This window comes from Bombina bombina, chromosome 3, assembly GCF_027579735.1.
Source record: "Bombina bombina isolate aBomBom1 chromosome 3, aBomBom1.pri, whole genome shotgun sequence".
Lineage (NCBI taxonomy): Eukaryota > Metazoa > Chordata > Amphibia > Anura > Bombinatoridae > Bombina > Bombina bombina.
In genome coordinates this window covers 862,100,399-862,121,256 of record NC_069501.1, presented here as the reverse complement: position 1 = coordinate 862,121,256, position 20,858 = coordinate 862,100,399, and the positions used below count along the sequence as shown (strand labels likewise).

Sequence of the window (20,858 nt, the reverse complement as noted above, 5' to 3'; positions counted from 1 at the left end):
CAGACTCCCAAACCTGCAAGCGGCTAAGGGAAAAAGGCATAGGCTGGTGATGGAATAGGCCTCTCATTGAGGCGCAGAGCTTTTTCAGATACACCTGCAGCACCTGCAGTCACCTGCAAGCCCCGCCTCCAGCAGGAAGTCACACCTTGTCGATCATTTCTATACACTGAGCCACTGACGGCCGAGAAGTGGAATGAAGAACACGGCAGGAAGTTAGAAGCCTTGATATCCTGACCTCTGTCAGAAAAAAATTCATTTCTACTGAATCTATCAGAGTTCCTAGGAAGGAAAATCTCGTTAGAGGAGAAAGAGAACTCTTTTCTCTGTTCACTTTCCACACGTGAGACCTCAGAAAGGCCAGAACAATGTCCATATGGGACTTGGCGATTTGAAAAGTCGACGCCTGGATCAGAATGTCGTCTAGGTAAGGAGCCACCACTATGTCCCGCTGCCTTAGAACCACCAGAAGGGACCCTAGAACCTTCGTAAAGACTCTTGGTGCCATGGCTAACCCGAAGGGAAGAGCCACAAACTGGTAATGCCTGTCTAGGAAGGCGAACCTGAGGAACTGATGATGCTCTCTGTGAATCGGAATGTGGAGATAAGCATCCTTTAAGTCCACGGTAGTCATATATTGACCCTCCTGGATCATAGGGAGGATGGTTCGGATTGTCTCCATCTTGAAGGATGGGACCCTGAGAAATTTGTTTAGGATCTTGAGATCCAATATTGGTCTGAAAGTTCCCTCTTTTTTGGGAACTATAAACAGGTTTGAATAGAAACCCTGCCCCTGTTCCTCTTTTGGAACTGGGTGGATCACTCCCATAACCAGTAGGTCTTGAACGCAACGTAAGAATGCCTCTCTCTTTATCTGGTTTTCAGATAATTGTGAGAGATGAAATCTCCCCATTGGAGATGAACCTTTGAATTCCAGAAGATATCCCTGGGAAACAATCTCTAGTGCCCAGGGATCCTGGACGTCTCTTGCCTAAGCCTGGGCGAAGAGAGAAAGTCGGCCCCCAACTATATCCGGTCCCGGATGCTGTCTTAGAGGCAGCAGCAGGCTTTTTGGCCTGCTTCCCCTTGTTCCAAGTCTGGTTAGGTCTCCAGACTGGTTTGGAATGGGCAAAATTTCCCTCTTGTTTTGCATTAGAGGAAGCCGAAGCTGCGCCACCCTTAAAGTTTCAAAAGGAATGAAAATTATTCTGTTTGGTCCTTAATTTATTGGACCTATCCTGAGGAAGGGCATGACCTTTTCCTCCGGTAATGTCAGAGATGATCTCCTTCAGGCCAGGCCCGAAAAGGGTCTGTCCTTTGAAGGGGATGATAAGAAGCTTAGACTTTGAAGTAACGTCTGCTGACCAGGACTATGCGCCAGAATGGCAAAACCTGAATTCTTAGCCGTTAGCTTGGTTAAATGAAAAACGGCGTCAGAAATAAAGGAATTAGCTAACTTAAGAGCTTTAATCATGTCTAAAATATCATCTAACGGGGTCTCCACCTGTAGAGCCTCCTCAAGAGACTCGAACCAAAAAGCCGCTGCAGCAGTAACTGGAGCAATGCATGCAAGAGGCTGGAGAATAAAACTTTGATGAATAAAAATTTTCTTAAGGAGACCCTCCAATTTTTTATCCATAGGATCTAGGAAAGCACAACTGTCCTCGACAGGGAAAGTTGTACGCTTAGCTAGGGTAGAAACAGCTCCCTCCACCTTAGGGACCGTCTGCCACGAGTCCCGTATGGCGACATCTATGGGAAACATCTTCTTAAAAGCAGGAGGGGGAGAGAACGGCACACCTGCTCTATCCCATTCCTTAGTAATAATTTCCGAAAACCTCTTAGGGACTGGAAAAACATCAGTGTAAACAGGCACTGCAAAGTATTTGTCCATTTTACACAATTTCTCTGGAACTACAATGGGGTCACAGTCATCCAGAGTCGCTAAAACCTCCCTGAGCAATAAGCGGAAGTATACGAGCTTAAATTTAAACGCTGTCATTTCAGAATCGGACTGAAGTAAAGCCTTCCCTGAATCTGAAATGTCACCCTCAGATAGAAACTCCCTTGCACCGGCTTCGGAGCCTAGTGAGGGTATATCGGACACGGCTATTAAAGCGTCAGAAAGCTCTGTATTTATTCTAGCCCCAGAGCTGTCTCGCTTTCCTTGTAACCCTGGCAGTTTGGACAATACATCTGTGAGGGTAGAATTCATAACTGCCGCCATGTCCTGTAAGGTAAAATAATTAAACGCGCTAGATGTACTTGGCGTCACTTGGGCGGGAGTTATAGGTTCTGACACATGGGGAGAGCTAGATGGCATAACCTCCCTCTTTTCAATCTGAGAATTCTCTGGTGATAAATCTTTAAAAGCCATAATATGGTCTTTATAGTTAATAGATACTTCAGTACATTTGGTACACATTCTAAGAGGGGGTTCCACAATGGCTTCTAAACATATTGAACAAGGAGTTTCCTCTATGTCAGACATGTTTAACAGACTAGTAATGACACCAGCAAGCTTGGAAAACACTTTAATAAATGTGAAACAGCAATTAAAGAAAAACGGTACTGTGCCTTTAAGAGAAAAAAAAACTAGCACTTAAACTGCAAAACAGTGTTAAAATGTAGTAAAGTCTTCAAAATTTTTACAGTGTGTGTAAGGGACTAAAGCAACATCGCACCCACTTGCAAATGGATGATTAACCCCTTAGCCCCAAGCCGGATTTAAAAACGTCAACCACCGGTAAAAGACAGTTAAGCACCTTGCCACAGCTCTGCTGTGGCTCCTACCTGCCCTCAAATGCGATTAGGGAAGAAATAAGCCCTCTATAGTGGTCCTCAGATGCAAGAGGACTCCTCTAGGGAAGCTGGATGTCTCAGTCTGAAAGAAAACTGCGCAACTAAAGCGCGAAAATAAGCTCCTCCCACCATGTACTCGATGTCAGAGGGGCCTTAAGGAAATACTCCTAGGAGTATCTGACTAGCCATGTGGAAACTAGGCCCCAAATAAAGACTTATCACCTCAGAGAAAAAAACGTCCCATTTATGAAACATGTAAACGTTTTGTCACTAACGTTTTGTCACTAACGTTTTGTCACTAATTAATATGAGTATAAACATGAGTATTACCCTATTTTGTAAGCATGATCCCAGTCGTTGCAAAATCACTGCATCTAGCTTACCTCAAATACACAAGGTGCTGTCAGCATTTTCTAGAAATAAAAGTACTGAACATACCTCAAAGCAGGTAATCTGCAGACCGTTCCCCCAACTGAAGTTATCCCATACTCTTCAGTTATGTGCGAGAACAGCAATGGACCTTAGTTACAAACCGCTAAGATCATCAAACCTCCAGGCAGAACTCTTCTTCTAATTTCTGCCTGAGAGTAAAACAGTACAACGCCGGTACCGTTTAAAAATAACAAACTCTTGATTGAAGGTAAAACTACACTAAGTCACCACATATCTCTTTATACTTCCTATCTTGTCGAGAGTTGCAAAGAGAATGACTGGAGGTGGGGGTTAGGGGAGGAGCTATATAGACAGCACTGCTGTGGGTGTCCTCTTTGCAACTTCTTGTTGGGAAGGAGAATATCCCACAAGAAATGGATGAACCCGTGGACTGGATACACCTTACAAGAGAAAATAGCCTCCGAAGAAGCAAAAGGTATCAAATTTGTAAAATTTGGAAAAAGTATGAAGCGACGACCAAGTCGCAACCTTACAAATCTGTTCAACAGAAGCATCATTTTTAAAAGCCCGTGTGGAAGCCACCGCTCTAGTAGAGTGAGCTGTAATTCTTTCAGGAGGCTGCTGTCCAGCAGTCTCGTATGCCAAACGGATGATGCTTTTCAGCCAAAAGGCAAGAGAGGTAGCCATAGCTTTTTGACCTCTACGTTTTCCAGAATAGACAACAAACAAAGAAGATGTTTGACGGAAATCTTTGGTCGCTTGCAAGTAAAACTTTAAAGCACGAACCACGTCCAAGTTGTGCAATAGACGCTCCTTCTTAGAGGAAGGATTAGGACACAGAGAAGGAACAACAATTTCCTGATTGATATTCTTATTAGTAACAACCTTAGGAAGGAATCCAGGTTTGGTACCTTATCAGCATGGAAAACAAGATAAGGCGAGTCGCATTGTAATGCAGATAGTTCAGAAACTCTTCGAGCCGAAGACATAGCAACTAAAAACAGAACTTTCCAAGATAGAAGCTTTATATCTATGGAATGCATAGGTTCAAACGAAACCCCTTGAAGAACCTTAAGAACTAAATTCAAACTACATGGCGGAGCAACAGGTTTAAACACAGGCTTGATTCTAACTAAAGCTTGACAGAACGACTGAATGTCTGGAACATCTGCCAGACGTTTGTGCAGTAAAATTGATAAAGCAGATATCTGTCCCTTTAAGGAACTAGCTGATAGCCCCTTCTCCAATCCTTCTTGGAGAAAGGACAAAATCCTAGGAATCCTGATCTTAGTCCATGAGTAGCCTTTGGATTCGCACCAATAAAGATAATTACGCCATATCTTATGATAAATTTTCCTGGTGACAGGCTTTCGAGCCTGAATCAAGGTATCTATGACTGACTCAGAGAACCCCCGCTTGGATAAAATCAAGCGTTCAATCTCCAAGCAGTCAGTCGCAGAGAAACTAGATTTGGATGCTGGAACGGACCTTGAATCATAAGGTCCTGTCTCAGTGGCAAAGTCCATGGTGGAAGAGATGACATGTCCACCAGGTCTGCATACCAAGTCCTGCGTGGCAGGTGCTATCAAAATCACCAAAGCTCTCTCCCGTTTGATTCTGGCAAACAAACGAGGAAGGAGAGGAAATGGTGGAAACACATAAGCCAGGTTGAACAACCAGGGTACTGCTAGAGCATCTATCAGTACTGCCTGAGGATCCCTTGACCTGGACCCGTATCTAGGAAGTTTGGCATTCTGACGAGACGCCATCAGATCCAATTCTGGTGTGCCCAATTGCTGAATCAATTGTGCAAACACCTCCGGATGGAGTTCCCACTCCCCCGGATGAAAAGTCCGACGACTTAGAAAATCTGCTTCCCAGTTCTCCACTCCTGGGATATAGATTGCTGATAGATGGCAAGAGTGGGTCTCTGCCCATTGAATTATTTTGGTAACCTCTATCATCGCTACAGAACTCTTTGTTTCCCCCTGATGATTGATATATGCTACAGTCGTGATATTGTCCGACTGGAATCTTATGAATCTGGCCGACGCCAGCTGAGGCCACGCCTGAAGCGCATTGAATATCGCTCTCAGTTCTAGAATATTTATCAGGAGGAGAGCCTTCTCCTGAGTCCACAATCCCTGTGCTTTCAGGGAATTCCAGACTGCACCCCAGCCAAATAGGCTGGCGTCCGTCGTCACTATGACTCACGCTGGCCTGCGGAAACACATTCTCTTGGACAGATGATCCTGTGACAACCACCAAAGAAGAGAGTATCTGGTCTCTTGGTCCAGATTTATCTGAGGAGATAAATCTGCATAATCCCCATTCCACTGTTTGAGCATGCAAAGTTGCAGTGGTCTGAGATGCAAGCGAGCAAACGGAACTATGTCCATTGCCGCTACCATTAAGCCGATTACCTCCATACACTGAGCCACTGACGGGCGAGGAATGGAATGAAGAGCTCGGCAGATGGATAAAATTTTTGATTTCCTGACCTCCGTCAGAAAAATTTTCATGTCCACCGAATCTATCAGAGTTCCCAGGAAAGGAACTCTTGTGAGTGGGATAAGTGAACTCTTTTGTATGTTCACCTTCCACCCGTGAGATCTTAGAAAAGCCAACACAATGCCCGTGTAAGACTTAGCTAGTTGGAAAGTTGACGCCTGGATTAAGACATCGTCCAGATAAGGCGCCACAGCTATGCCCCGCAGCCTTAAAACCGCCAGAAGGGACCCTAGCACCTTTGTGAAAATTCTGGGAGCTGTGGCCAACCCGAAGGGAAGAGCCACAAACTACTAATGCTTGTCCAGAAAGGCAAACCTGAGGAACTGGTGATGATCTTTGTGAATAGGAATGTGTAGATACGCATCCTTTAAGTCCACGGTGGTCATATATTGACCCTCCTGGATCTATGGCAAAATAGTCCGAATGGTCTCCATCTTGAAGGATTTGACTCTGAGGAATTTGTTTAGGATCTTGAGATCCAAAATTGGTCTGAAGGTTCCCTCTTTTTTGGGAACCACAAACAGATTGGAGTAAAACCCCTGCCCCTGTTCTGTTTTCGAACTGGACAGATTACTCTCATGGTATAAAGGTCTTCTACACAGCGTAAGAACGCCTCTCTTTTTGTCTGGTTTACAGACAATTGAGAAAGATGGAATCTCCCCCTTGGGGGAGAATCTTTGAAATCTAGAAGATACCCCTGGGTTACTATTTCTAAAGCCCAGGAGTCCTGAACATCTCTTGTCCAAGCCTGAGCAAAGAGAGAAAGTCTGCCCCCTACTAGATCCGGTTCCGGATCGGGGGCTACCCCTTCATGCTGTCTTGGTGGCAGCAGCGGGCTTCTTGGCCTGTTTATCCTTGTTCCAAGTCTGGTTAGGTCTCCAGACTGACTTGGATTGAGCAAAATTCCCCTCTTGCTTTGCGGCAGGGGAAGAGGTAGAGGGACCACCTTTGAAGTTCCGAAAGGAACGAAAATTATTTTGTTTGGTCCTCATCTTATTCGTCTTATCCTGAGGAAGGGCATGGCCTTTCCCTCCAGTGATGTCTGAAATGATCTCTTTCAGTTCAGGCCCGAATAGGGTCTTACCCTTGAAAGGGATGGCTAAAAGCTTAGCTTTTGATGACACATCAGCAGACCAGGACTTAAGCCATAACGCTCTACGCGCTAAAATAGCAAAACCTGAATTCTTCGTCGCTAATTTAGCCATTTGAAAAGCAGCATCTGTAATGAAAGAATTAGCTAGCTTGAGATCCCTAATTCTATCCAGAATATCATCTAATGGGGTCTCAACCTGAAGAGCCTCTTTCAGAGCCTCGAACCAAAAGGACGCTGCAGTAGTTACAGGAACAATGCACGCTATAGTTTGGAGAAGAAAACCTTGGTGAACAAATATTTTCTTCAGAAGACCCTCTAATTTTTTTATCCATAGGATCTTTGAAAGCACAACTGTCCTCGATAGGTATAGTTGTACGCTTAGCCAGGGTAGAAATAGCTCCCTCCACCTTAGGGACTGTCTGCCACGAGTCCCGCATGGAGTCAGATATGGGAAACATTTTCTCAAAAGTAGGAAGGGGAGCGAACGGAATACCTGGTCTATCCCACTCCTTAGTAATAATTTCCAAAATCCTCTTAGGGACCGGAAAAACATCAGTGTAGGCAGGAACCTCTAGGAATCTGCCCATTTTACACAATTTCTCTGGAACTATAATAGGGTCACAATCATCCAGAGTCGCTAAAACCTCCGTGAGCAATAAGCGGAGGTGTTCTAGTTTAAATTTAAAAGCCGTCAAATCTGAATCTGTCTGAGGGAACATATTTCCTGAATCAGAAATCTCTCCCTCAGTCAGCAAATCCCTCACTTCAGAACATTGTGAGGGTACATCGGATATGGCTAATAAAGCGTCAGAGGGCTCAGCGTTTGTTCTCACACCAGAACTACTGCGCTTCCCCTGCAACTAAGGCAGCATAGATAAAACCTCTGTGAGGGTAGTATTCATAACTGCAGCCATATCTTGCAGGGTGAAAGAATTAGACGCACTAGAAGTACTTGGCGTCGCTTGTGCGGGCGTTAATGGTTGTGACACTTGGGGAGAATTAGATGGCATAACCTAATTCTCTTCTGACTGACAATCATCCTGCTACATACTTTTAGTAGCTAAAATATGTTCTTTACAATTTATTGACCTTTCAGTGCATGAGGGACACATTCTAAGTGGAAGTTCCACAATGGCTTCTAAACATATTGAACATTGACTTTCCTCAATGTCAGACATGTTGAACAGGCTAGTAATGACTACAAACAAGCATGAAAACACTTTATTTAGTGAAAGAAATAACAATTTTAAAAAACGTTACTGCGCCTTTAAGAGAAAAAAAAAGCATACACGTTGTGCAAAACAGCCTAAACATGCACCAAATTTTTCAAAATTTTGTATGTAGACACAATATAGGTAGTTAAGATTGCACAACAAACATTTTTAACAATTAACCCCTTAATTTGCAAACCGGATCGAAAATAGCCCAGATCCGGAAAAAAAACTCTCAGCACCTTGCCACAGCCCTGCTGTGGCCCTACCTGCCCTCAGGGTTTGAAAATGTGGGGTAAAAGCTTCGATTTGGCCCAAAACATATACCAGGGCCCTCAGGAGTTAGAGCTTGCTGATAAAACTAACTGTGCATCTGAGGCGCGAAAATAGGCCCCGCCCATCTCACTCGATGTCTCCACAACCTTAAAGAACTGCACCAGAGCGGTTATAACTAGCCATGTGGGTTCTAAGACCCAAAAGTTAAGCCATGTGTGCCCTTAATAAAGTTTGCCCTAAACGTTATTGCCCACAAAAACGTTAAAGCACTCCCAAATCAAAAAACGTTTGCTCACAAACATTTGCAATTCAGTGTCAACCATATTTGTAATTGGCCCCATATGCAAGCTAAGTAATGCCCTTCTTTTAGCTCTAGGATTACTGCTTACCCTTACCCTCCTGGGTATAATATCAGCATTTCTGAAATACACTGTCTCTACAGAAAAATATGACTGAACATACCTCACTGCTGCATAGCATGAAACCGTTCCTCACACTGAATTTACCTGTACTCCTCCGCCTCTGTGGGAACAGCAATGGATCTTAGTTACAAATGCTAAGATCATCATCCTCCAGGCAGCAGTCTTCATCCATCTGCTGCCTGAGAGTAAATAGTACACACCGGTACCATTTAAAATAACAAACTCTTGCTTGAAGAAATTAAAAACTAATATTTTATCACCTCTTTCACTTTACCCTTCCTAGTACTTAGAGTAGGCAAAGAGAATTACTGGGGGGTGGAGCTAAGGGAGGATCTATATAGACAGCTCTGCTGTGGTGCTCTTTGCCACTTCCTGTTAGCAGGAGGATAATCTCCCACAAGTAAAGGATGAATCCGTGGACTCGTCTTACCTTTATAGAAGAAAAGCCTTTTTAAAAATACACTAATATACACTAATATTTTATTAAAGGTTAGGGTTAGGGTAACCACTTTCTAATTTACTTGTATTATCACATTTTCTTCATACTCTGGGTACCTTTTGTTGAAAAGAAGGAATTTAAACGTGTCTGGAGGACTATATGGCAGCAGTTTTGCAAAAAACAGAATTTATGTTTACCTGATAAATTACTTTCTCCAACGGTGTGTCCGGTCCACGGCGTCATCCTTACTTGTGGGATATTCTCTTCCCCAACAGGAAATGGCAAAGAGCCCAGCAAAGCTGGTCACATGATCCCTCCTAGGCTCCGCCTACCCCAGTCATTCGACCGACGTTAAGGAGGAATATTTGCATAGGAGAAACCATATGTTACCGTGGTGACTGTAGTTAAAGAAAATAAATTATCAGACCTGATTAAAAAAACCAGGGCGGGCCGTGGACCGGACACACCGTTTGAGAAAGTAATTTATCAGGTAAACATAAATTCTGTTTTCTCCAACATAGGTGTGTCCGGTCCACGGCGTCATCCTTACTTGTGGGAACCAATACCAAAGCTTTAGGACACGGATGAAGGGAGGGAGCAAATCAGGTCACCTAAATGGAAGGCACCACGGCTTGCAAAACCTTTCTCCCAAAAATAGCCTCGGAAGAAGCAAAAGTATCAAATTTGTAAAATTTAGAAAAAGTGTGCAGTGAAGACCAAGTCGCTGCCTTACATATCTGATCAACAGAAGCCTCGTTCTTGAAGGCCCATGTGGAAGCCACAGCCCTAGTGGAGTGAGCTGTGATTCTTTCAGGAGGCTGCCGTCCGGCAGTCTCATAAGCCAATCGGATAATGCTTTTAATCCAGAAGGAGAGAGAGGTAGAAGTTGCTTTTTGACCTCTCCGTTTACCAGAATAAACAACAAACAAAGACAAAGTTTGTCTGAAATCCTTAGTAGCTGCTAAGTAAAATTTGAGAGCACGAACTACATCCAAGTTGTGCAACAAACGTTCCTTCTTTGAAACTGGATTAGGACACAAAGAAGGCACAACTATCTCCTGGTTAATGTCTTTGTTAGAAACAACTTTTGGAAGAAAACCAGGTTTAGTACGCAAAACCACCTTATCTGCATGGAACACCAGATAAGGAGAAGAACACTGCAGAGCAGATAATTCTGAAACTCTTCTAGCAGAAGAAATTGCAACCAAAAACAAAACTTTCCAAGATAATAACTTAATATCAACGGAATGTAAGGGTTCAAACGGAACCCCCTGAAGAACTGAAAGAACTAGGTTGAGACTCCAAGGAGGAGACAAAATTTTGTTAAGTAACACAGACAAGGCAGAAATCTGTCCCATCAAGGAACTTGCAGATAATCCTTTTTCCAATCCTTCTCGAAGGAAGGATAGACTCTTAGGAATCTTAACCTTGTCCCAAGGGAATCCTGCAGATTCACACCAACAGATATACCAAATTATGTGGTAATTTTTCTGGTTACAGGCTTTCAGGCCTGAACAAGAGTATTAATAACAGAATCTGAGAACCCTCGCTTTGATAAGATCAAGCGTTCAATCTCCAAGCAGTCAGCTGGAGTGGGTCGAACGGACCTAGAACAAGAAGGTCTCTCAAAGGTAGCTTCCATGGTGGAGCCGATGACATATTCACCAGATCTGCATACCAAGTCCTGCGTGGCCACGCAGGAGCTATCAAAATCACCGACGCCCTCTCCTGATTGATCCTGGCTACCAGCCTGGGGATGAGAGGAAACGGCGGGAACACATAAGCTAGTTTGAAGGTCCAAGGTGCTACTAGTGCATCCACTAGAGCCGCCTTGGGATCCCTGGATCTGTACCCGTAGTAAGGAACTCTGAAGTTCTGACGAGAGGCCATCAGATCCATGTCTGGAATGCCCCACGGTTGAGTGACTTGGGCAAAGATTTCCGGATGGGGTTCCCACTCCCCCGGATGCAATGTCTGACGACTCAGAAAATCCGCTTCCCAATTTTCCACTCCTGGGATGTGGATAGCAGACAGGTGGCAGGAGTGAGACTCCGCCCATAGAATGATTTTGGTCACTTCTTCCATCGCTAGGGAACTCCTTGTTCCCCCCTGATGGTTGATGTATGAACTTGGCCCTCGCTAGCTGAGGCCAAGCTTTGAGAGCATTGAATATCGCTCTCAGTTCCAGAATATTTATCGGTAGAAGAGATTCTACCCGAGACCAAAGACCCTGAGCTTTCAGGGATCCCCAGACCGCGCCCCAGCCCATCAGACTGGCGTCGGTCGTGACAATGACCCACTCTGGTCTGCGGAAGGTCATCCCTTGTGACAGGTTGTCCAGGGACAGCCACCAACGGAATGAGTCTCTGGTCCTCTGATTTACTTGTATCTTCGGAGACAAGTCTGAATAGTCCCCATTCCACTGACTGAGCATGAACAGTTGTAATGGTCTTAGATGAATGCGCACAAAAGGAACTATGTCCATTGCCGCTACCATCAAACCTATCACTTCCATGCACTGCGCTATGGAAGGAAGAGGAACGGAATGAAGTATCCGACAAGAGTCTAGAAGTTTTGTTTTTCTGGCTTCTGTCAGAAAAATCCTCATTTCTAAGGAGTCTATTATAGTTCCCAAGAAGGGAACCCTCGTTGACGGAGATAGAGAACTCTTTTCCACGTTCACTTTCCATCCGTGAGATCTGAGAAAGGCCAGGACAATGTCCGTGTGAGCCTTTACTTGAGGAAGGGACGACGCTCGAATCAGAATGTCGTCCAAGTAAGGTACTACAGCAATGCCCCTTGGTCTTAGCACCGCCAGAAGGGACCCTAGTACCTATGAGAAAATCCTAGGAGCAGTGGCTAATCCGAAAGAAAATGCCACGAACTGGAAATGCTTGTCCAGGAATGCAAACCTTAGGAACCGATGATGTTCCTTGTGGATAGGAATATGTAGATACGCATCCTTTAAATCCACCGTGGTCATGAATTGACCTTCCTGGATGGAAGGAAGAAGTGTTCGAATGGTTTCCATCTTGAACGATGGAACCTTGAGAAACTTGTTCAAGATCTTGAGATCTAAGATTGGTCTGAACGTTCCCTCTTTTTTGGGAACTATGAACAGATTGGAGTAGAACCCCATCCCTTGTTCTCCTAATGGAACAGGATGAATCACTCCCATTTTTAGCAGGTCTTCTACCCAATGTAAGAATGCCTGTCTTCTTATGTGGTCTGAAGACAACTGAGACCTGTGGAACCTCCCCCTTGGAGGAAGCCCCTTGAACTCCAGAGAATAACCTTGGGAGACTATTTCTAGCGCCCAAGGATCCAGAACATCTCTTGCCCAAGCCTGAGCGAAGAGAGAGAGTCTGCCCCCCACCAGATCCGGTCCCGGATCGGGGGCCCGCATTTCATGCTGTCTTGGTAGCAGTGGCAGGTTTCCTGGCCTGCTTTCCTTTGTTCCAGCCTTGCATAGGTCTCCGGGCTGGATTGGCTTGAGAAGTATTACCTTCCTGCTTAGAGGACGTAGCCCTTGGGGCTGATCCGTTTCTGCGAAAGGGACGAAACTTAGGTTTATTTTTGGTCTTGAAAAGACCTATCCTGAGGAAGGGCGTGGCCCTTGCCCCCAGTGATATCAGAGATAATCTCTTTCAAGTCAGGGCCAAAGAGTGTTTTCCCCTTGAAAGGAATGTCAAGCAATTTGTTCTTGGAAGACGCATCCGCTGCCCAAGATTTTAACCAAAGCGCTCTGCGCCACAATAGCAAACCCAGAATTTTTTCGCCGCTAACCTAGCCAATTGCAAGGTGGCGTCTAGGGTGAAAGAATTAGCCAATTTAAGAGCACGAATTCTGTCCATAATCTCCTCAAAAGAAGAAGAATTACTAATAATCGCCTTTCCTAGCTCATCAAACTAGAAACACGCGGCTGCAGTGACAGGGACAATGCATGCAATTGGTTGTAGAAGGGAACCTTGCTGAACAAACATCTTTAGCAGACCTTCTAATTTTTTATCCATAGGATCTTGGAAAGCACAACTATCTTCTATGGGTATAGTGGCGCGCTTGTGTAGAGTAGAAACCGCCCCCTCGACCTTGGGGACTGTCTGCCATCAGTCCTTTCTGGGGTCGACTATAGGAAAACAATTTTATAAATATGGGGGGAGGTACTAAAGGTATACCGGGCCTGTCCCATTCTTTACTAACAATGTACGCCACCCGCTTGGATATAGGAAAAGCTTCGGGGGGCCCCGGGGCCTCTAAGAACTTTTCCATTTTACATAGTGGTTCTGGAATGACCAGATAATCACAATCATCCAAATTGGATAACACCTCCTTAAGCAGAGCGCGGAGATGTTCCAACTTAAATTTAAAAGTAATCACATCAGGTTCAGCTTGTTGAGAAATGTTTCCTGAATCTGAAATTTCTCCCTCAGACAAAACCTCCCTGGCCCCCTCAGACTGGTGTAGGGGCCCTTCAGAAACCATATCATCAGCGTTCTCATGCTCTACAGAATTTTCTAAAACAGAGCAGTCGCGCTTTCGCTGATAAGTGGGCATATTGGCTAAAATGTTTTTGATAGAATTATCCATTACAGCCGTTAAATGTTGCATAGTAAGGAGTATTGGCGCACTAGATGTACTAGGGGCCTCCTGTATGGGCAAGACTGGTGTAGACGAAGGAGGGGATGATGCAGTACCATGCTTACTCCCCTCACTTGAGGAATCATCTTGGGCATCATTTTTACTAAATTTTTTTATGACATAAAATACATATAGTTAAATGAGAAGGAACCTTGGTTTCCCCACAGTCAGAACACAATCTATCTGGTAGTTCAGACATGTTAAACAGGCATAAACTTGATAACAAAGCACAAAAAACGTTTTAAAATAAAACCGTTACTGTCACTTTAAATTTTAAACTAAACACACTTTATTACTGCAATTGCGAAAAAGTATGAAGGAATTGTTCAAAATTCACCAAAATTTCACCACAGTGTCTTAAAGCCTTAAAAGTATTGCACACCAAATTTGGAAGCTTTAACCCTTAAAATAACGGAACCGGAGCCGTTTTTATATTTAACCCCTTTACAGTCCCTGGAATCTGCTTTGCTGAGACCCAACCAAGCCCAAAGGGGAATATGATACCAAATGATGCCTTCAGAAAGACTTTTCTATGTATCAGAGCTCCACACACATGCAGCTGCATGCCATGCTGTCCTCAAAAACAAGTGCGCCATACCGGCGCGAAAATGAGGCTCTGACTATGATTAGGGAAAGCCCCTAAAGAATAAGGTGTCTAAAACAGTGCCTGCCGATATAATCATATCAAAATACCCAGAATAAATGATTCCTCAAGGCTAAATATGTGTTAATAATGAATCGATTTAGCCCAGAAAAAGTCTACAGTCTTAATAAGCCCTTGTGAAGCCCTTATTTACTATCTTAATAAACATGGCTTACCGGATCCCATAGGGAAAATGACAGCTTCCAGCATTACATCGTCTTGTTAGAATGTGTCATACCTCAAGCAGTAAGAGACTGCACACTGTTCCCCCAACTGAAGTTAATTGCTCTCAACAGTCCTGTGTGGAACAGCCATGGATTTTAGTTACGGTGCTAAAATCATTTTCCTCATACAAACAGAAATCTTCATCTCTTTTCTGTTTCTGAGTAAATAGTACATACCAGCACTATTTTAAAATAACAAACTCTTGATTGAATAATAAAAACTACAGTTAAACACTAAAAAACTCTAAGCCATCTCCGTGGAGATGTTGCCTGTACAACGGCAAAGAGAATGACTGGGGTAGGCGGAGCCTAGGAGGGATCATGTGACCAGCTTTGCTGGGCTCTTTGCCATTTCCTGTTGGGGAAGAGAATATCCCACAAGTAAGGATGACGCCGTGGACCGGACACACCTATGTTGGAGAAATGTTATTTATTTTCAAGAGTACTAGATGGCAGCTCTATTTCCTCCCAAACAGTGCTCCAGATAGTTACCTAGGTATCTCGTTAACAAAGAATACCATGGGAATAAAGCAAATTTGATAAAATAAGTAAATAGGAAACTTTTTCTAAATGGTATGCTCTGTCTGAATCGCAAAATAATTATTTTGGGTTTCATATCCCTTTAAGGAAAAAAAATATTAGTTATATATTTCTCTCTATTTTACCTTAATATATTTGAAATTTCTAACCTAAGAACCATTTTTATTTTAACATTTACCTTTAATTACACCACTATATGACAAATTATATCAGCCTAATAAGGCCTTTAGAAGTATGGGTGGGTCAAATTCCCATTGTTCCACACTGAAGGTGACGTATCCTTATTTGCTGCATTAGTTCTCATGATTGGACATGGAAATTAATTCCCCATTAGTGAAAATTATTTTATCATTATTTTTGTAAACATAATATTAAACTTTTCCAAAGAATGCTAGAAAGCAAAACAATGTATGTCACGTATTTAGTCTACAGCGAGACAATTTTCTCTACCAGAAAAGTAAAGATATTTTGGTATCTTTTGTGGGTCATCCTTTATATGGGTAGCATGACATCTGCCCCACCAAAAAATCAGCTACAGGAAGAGAGCCTATTTCAGTTCCTAGCATGCTGCATATGTGAGTAGTCACAGGTGTTATAAAAGAAGTTATAGGTTTGGCCTGAAAACACTGCCTATATCTCTTCAGATACTAAGTTATGCATCTCCAGTGATCAGTTATAGAGAGGCCTGACTGCAGTGTACATTGTCACCTCCAGTGATCAACAACAAAAAGTCCTCCCTCCTCCCCCAAACTTTACAGTAGGCACAAAGTATTCTGGTACAAAGCATTCTCCTGGCATTCACCACACCCAGATTTGTCTATCAGATGTGCCAGATAGTGAAGTGTGATTCACGTTTCCACTGCTCCAGAGTCCAGTAACCGCATTCTATACACTACTTCAGTTGTAAACAAATAAGTACAAAAATCACTTGGTATATTAATAATAATAAAATAAAAAAACGAATCAAAAACAATCAAATATAATTTTAAGGATATATGTGAACCGTGAAGCCCTCAATCTTGCCTAAAAAAAAAAGGAAAAGAAAATATAGTGCAATAATTTAAAAAAAAGGAGATAATATTCACACTGGTGGTCCCGCCAAGGGGTCACACTTTATAGAGCCTGCCAGGCACACCCGGTTTTATACTGCCAGGTCCCCAGTATGACACCAATTGCAGGCCGTTGCTTTGGGTAAATAGCTTTTTATTAAAAACACATAAAAATTCTTAAAAAGCCACAAATAATTACTCATACATATAGTCACTCAGATATCTGTCCACATACAATACTTTAGTGGGAGTGAAATCACAACCCCTTCTCGAATGGAGGTGGATGGCGTGCCTAATGGCTATGCTAACCCTCGCCGGGTAAGTGATAAACACTCAATACCTGTCCTGGTGACTTTTTCGTAAGAGCGTAGAGGTGGCGTTTGCTGGCGTTCCGACGTACCTCGTACCACTAAGATTGAGAAGGAGTTCACCTATCACATATATCCTTAAAATTATATTTAATTGTTTTTGATTAGTTTATTTTTCACTTTTTATTGTAACACTACTTCAGTTGCATGACATTGCGCATGTTTATATGAGGGTTGTGTACAGCTGCTTTACCATGCAAACTCATTTCATGAACATCCAACACACAGTTCTTGTGTTAATGTTGCTTAAAGAGGCAGTTTGGAACTCTGTAGTGAGTGATGAAACAGATGATAGGCAATATTTACACTCTACGCACTTCAGTACTCGGCAACTGTTTATAGTTAATTCCTTGTGCGCTCCCCCACACTCTTTTTGTCTGGATGAGGGTAAAAGTCATGGACATTATGGAGCTGTTAAGAGGTGAGGTTTTTTGCTTTACCAGCCGCCACTGTGGTTAACAAGGCTTACTTACAAAAAGAAACAAGAAATAAGGCATACATGCAAGCTTAGAAGTTTGTTATGCACCTAGTATAGTATAACAAAATAAAAGTTAGTATTTATATTGAGCATCTGTAATACATGCATATTTGCTTGGTAGAAAAAGGTAACTAATGACTAACAAAGTCTATTATTGTATACACACTTGTAATATTTACCTCTCTGCTGCTTCCTTCAGAAGTTTTTTAATCTGACTTGTTTTGCAGGTGTGTTTCCCGTGGATAGCGACAAATGCGATACAGCTTGCTGGAGGCGGCTCATCAGCTGCAATCTAAAATGTTAATTATTACACTCATATGATGGTTTAATTGCACTCATAATTCAAATTACCATCAATTTCCTGATTAAAATAGCCCAGCAACTACTACCAAATTATGCTCCTAATGTAAGAATTGTAATTCTGCAGGAAGAAAAAAAGTGTTTAACAAGAGTAAAAAGCTCTGTTCTTCTATTAGGAATGTACTTACACAGTAATTTAAGTTGATTGTAAAAATGTCGGGACAAGAGGCACTCTGAAGAGGTATTCTAAAAGTTGTATTAATCATCTTTTCTTAACGGTTAGTATTTTAATTGCTCGAAATGAAACATTGCTACAGAAAATGCAGTTAAAATGAACATAAAAGTCAAAATTAAAAACTTTTATGATTCAGATAGAGCATGGAATGTTAAGAGACTTTTCAATTTACTGCTAATACCAAATTTACTTTGTTCTGCTAAAAAGCATACCTAGATAGGCTCAGGAGCCGCAATGAGTGCTAGCTTGTGATTGGTTGTTACACAAATATTACTACTTATAACTATATACATACATACATACATACACACACATATATATATGTATGTGTGTGTATACATATATATTAAATGTTTTTATGTGTATATATATATGACTGTAAATACATATATACATTAATATATATGTACACACACACAGAATATATATATATATATATATATATATATATATATATATATATATATATATATATATATATATATATATATATATATATATATATATATATATATATATATATATATACACACATACATACATACACCTTTAGACATGTATATGTATGTGTCTCAATGTTAAAGCCATTTGCCTGCATTTTTTTTTCTAACACCCGAGATTTCCTATCTTTGAGTCCTTATAAATTTTTTGTGCAATATTTTTTTTTAAATCATTTTTATTAGACAGTGTTACAATGAACGTCTTGGCAAAAATGCTTTTAGTAAAAGTTATCACTGTTTTAGTGCTAACATTTTTCTCTGAATGTTTATATTAAGCATAGCTAGATATTCTCAGTGCGCCAGTATTTTAAATACTGCAGCTGTTCAGAACATCAGTGGGACTTTTATCATGTCAGCAATTAACAAATTGAGTCATTACCAGATTATACAAGCACTTTATGCTCTCTGAACAAGTGCTGTGTTTAAAATGCTGGTGCATGGAGCATACTTAAATACACTTTTGAAAAAGTTATACCTTTTTACTAGAAGCGGTTTTGCTAAAAGATTTATATTGCAAAAATGCTTAATTTTCAAAACTGAAATGCACCGATGCGCATTCCAATTGTGGCTGGAGAGTCCCTTTAAGCAGCATTCTGTAAAAAATATATAAATAAATAAAAAAGTTAAAAATGTTTGCAATTCATACATTCTTGCTTCTAGCGCAGGCTTCCAGACAATCTTGAAGACCTGATTTTGAAGCAAAAAACTGTTTTGATGGAAATATGGGTGCAAATGGTGGGACTGTCACTATGACAGACATATATCATAAAGCTTCTTATAGCATGTGGCTTTATCAGGCTTTTTCAAAGTATGTTGCAGCATGCCGATTGCTTTACCTAGAATTGGACATAAGACAAAAGTGATTCTTTAACCAGGGATATGGTGGCTAAAGGGATTGAACTTATGTTCAATGGAACCAGCTGTAATAATATAAGCTGTACACTTTTATGGAGATAAGGAAACTTTTCCAAGATAAAGTAAGTTAACTCACAAGATGGGTTCCATGTTATTGACTTCCAGAATTCTTGTAACTACTGTTGAACCAACCAGAGTATATAATAGAATAACCTACACTCTTATTTCTTCATTTAATTTTCATCCTTAAGCTAAGTATTTCCTAGCTCCAGGGCCGGTGCTAGACTATTTCGCACCCTAGGCAAGACCTGCTACTTGCGCCCCCCTCCAAATATCCTCCCCTGCATATAAAATGACCCAATTTACAAACAGAAGCAGTCTGAAGTCTGTTTATCAGTATACATCTGAAACTTTGGGGCTTGGTTAGGAGTCTTAAAATCAGCACAATGTTATTTAAAATTAAGCAAAACTATACATTTTTACAAAAACACACCCAGATGGGCTATATATAAATGGATCATCTACAAAACATGTATGCAAAGAAAAATCTAGTATACCAATGTCCCTTTAACATAATGATTAAACATGTGAAGTAAATAAATATTTGTATACATGGTTTTGTTCAGGGTTTTCAAAGCCTTGCTGTATACATTTATTAATAAGGGACTAGCTTGTATTGGACAATAACAAACTACATACTGTACATGAAGAGGCAAATATAAAGAGAGGGATCTATACATAACCTTATATATAAGCCACCATTGCCTGCTTAATTACAATTACAGGCCAGTCACTACACATTGTCACCCTCTCTATAAAACAAACCTTACTTACTTACAAGCCAGTCACTACACATTGTCATACAATCACCCTCTCCTGTATAAAACAAACCCAGTCACTACATATTGTCATACAGTCACCCTCTACCCTATTAAACAAACACATGCACTACACATTGTCATACAATCACCCTCTCCTGTATAAAACAAACCCAGTCACTACATAATGTCATACAGTCACCCTCTCCTCTACTAAACAAACACATGCACTACACATTATCATACAGTCACCATCTCTATAAAACAAACCCAGTCACTATACATTGTCATACAGTCACCCTCTCCTGTATAAAACAAACCCAGTCACTACATATTGTCATACAGTCACCCTCTACCCTATTAAACAAACACATGCACTACACATTGTCATACAATCACCCTCTCCTGTATAAAACAAACCCAGTCACTATACATTGTCATACAATCACCCTCTCCTGTATAAAACAAACCCAGTCACTACATAATGTCATACAGTCACCCTCTCCTCTACTAAACAAACACATGCACTACACATTATCATACAGTCACCATCTCTATAAAACAAACCCAGTCACTATACATTGTCATACAGTCACCCTCTCCTGTATAAAACAAACCCAGTCACTACATATTGTCATACAGTCACCCTCTACCCTATTAAACAAACACATGCACTACACATTGTCATACAATCACCCTCTCCTGTATAAAACAAACCCAGTCACTATACATTGTCATACAATCACCCTCTCCTGTATAAAACAAACCCAGTCACTACATAATGTCATACAGTCACCCTCTCCTCTACTAAACAAACACATGCACTACACATTATCATACAGTCACCATCTCTATAAAACAAACCCAGTCACTATACATTGTCATACAGTCACCCTCTCCTGTATAAAACAAACCCAGTCACTACATATTGTCATACAGTCACCCTCTCCTCTACTAAACAAACACATGCACTACACATTATCATACAATCACCATCTCTATAAAACAAACCCAGTCACTATACATTGTCATACAGTCACCCTCTACCCTATTAAACAAACACATG

The 20,858-nt window shown here is 41.6% G+C and overlaps 1 protein-coding gene across 1 annotated transcript in view; it reads right to left on the bottom strand.

The window, feature by feature from the left end:
* Positions 1–20,858, bottom strand: part of UGGT2 (UDP-glucose glycoprotein glucosyltransferase 2) — a 991,813-nt gene that overhangs the window by 920,202 nt on the left and 50,753 nt on the right. The window contains exon 4 of the mRNA XM_053707835.1: positions 17,264–17,376. Coding sequence (XP_053563810.1) covers positions 17,264–17,376 — 113 coding nt within the window. The remainder of the gene's footprint in view (positions 1–17,263; positions 17,377–20,858) is intronic.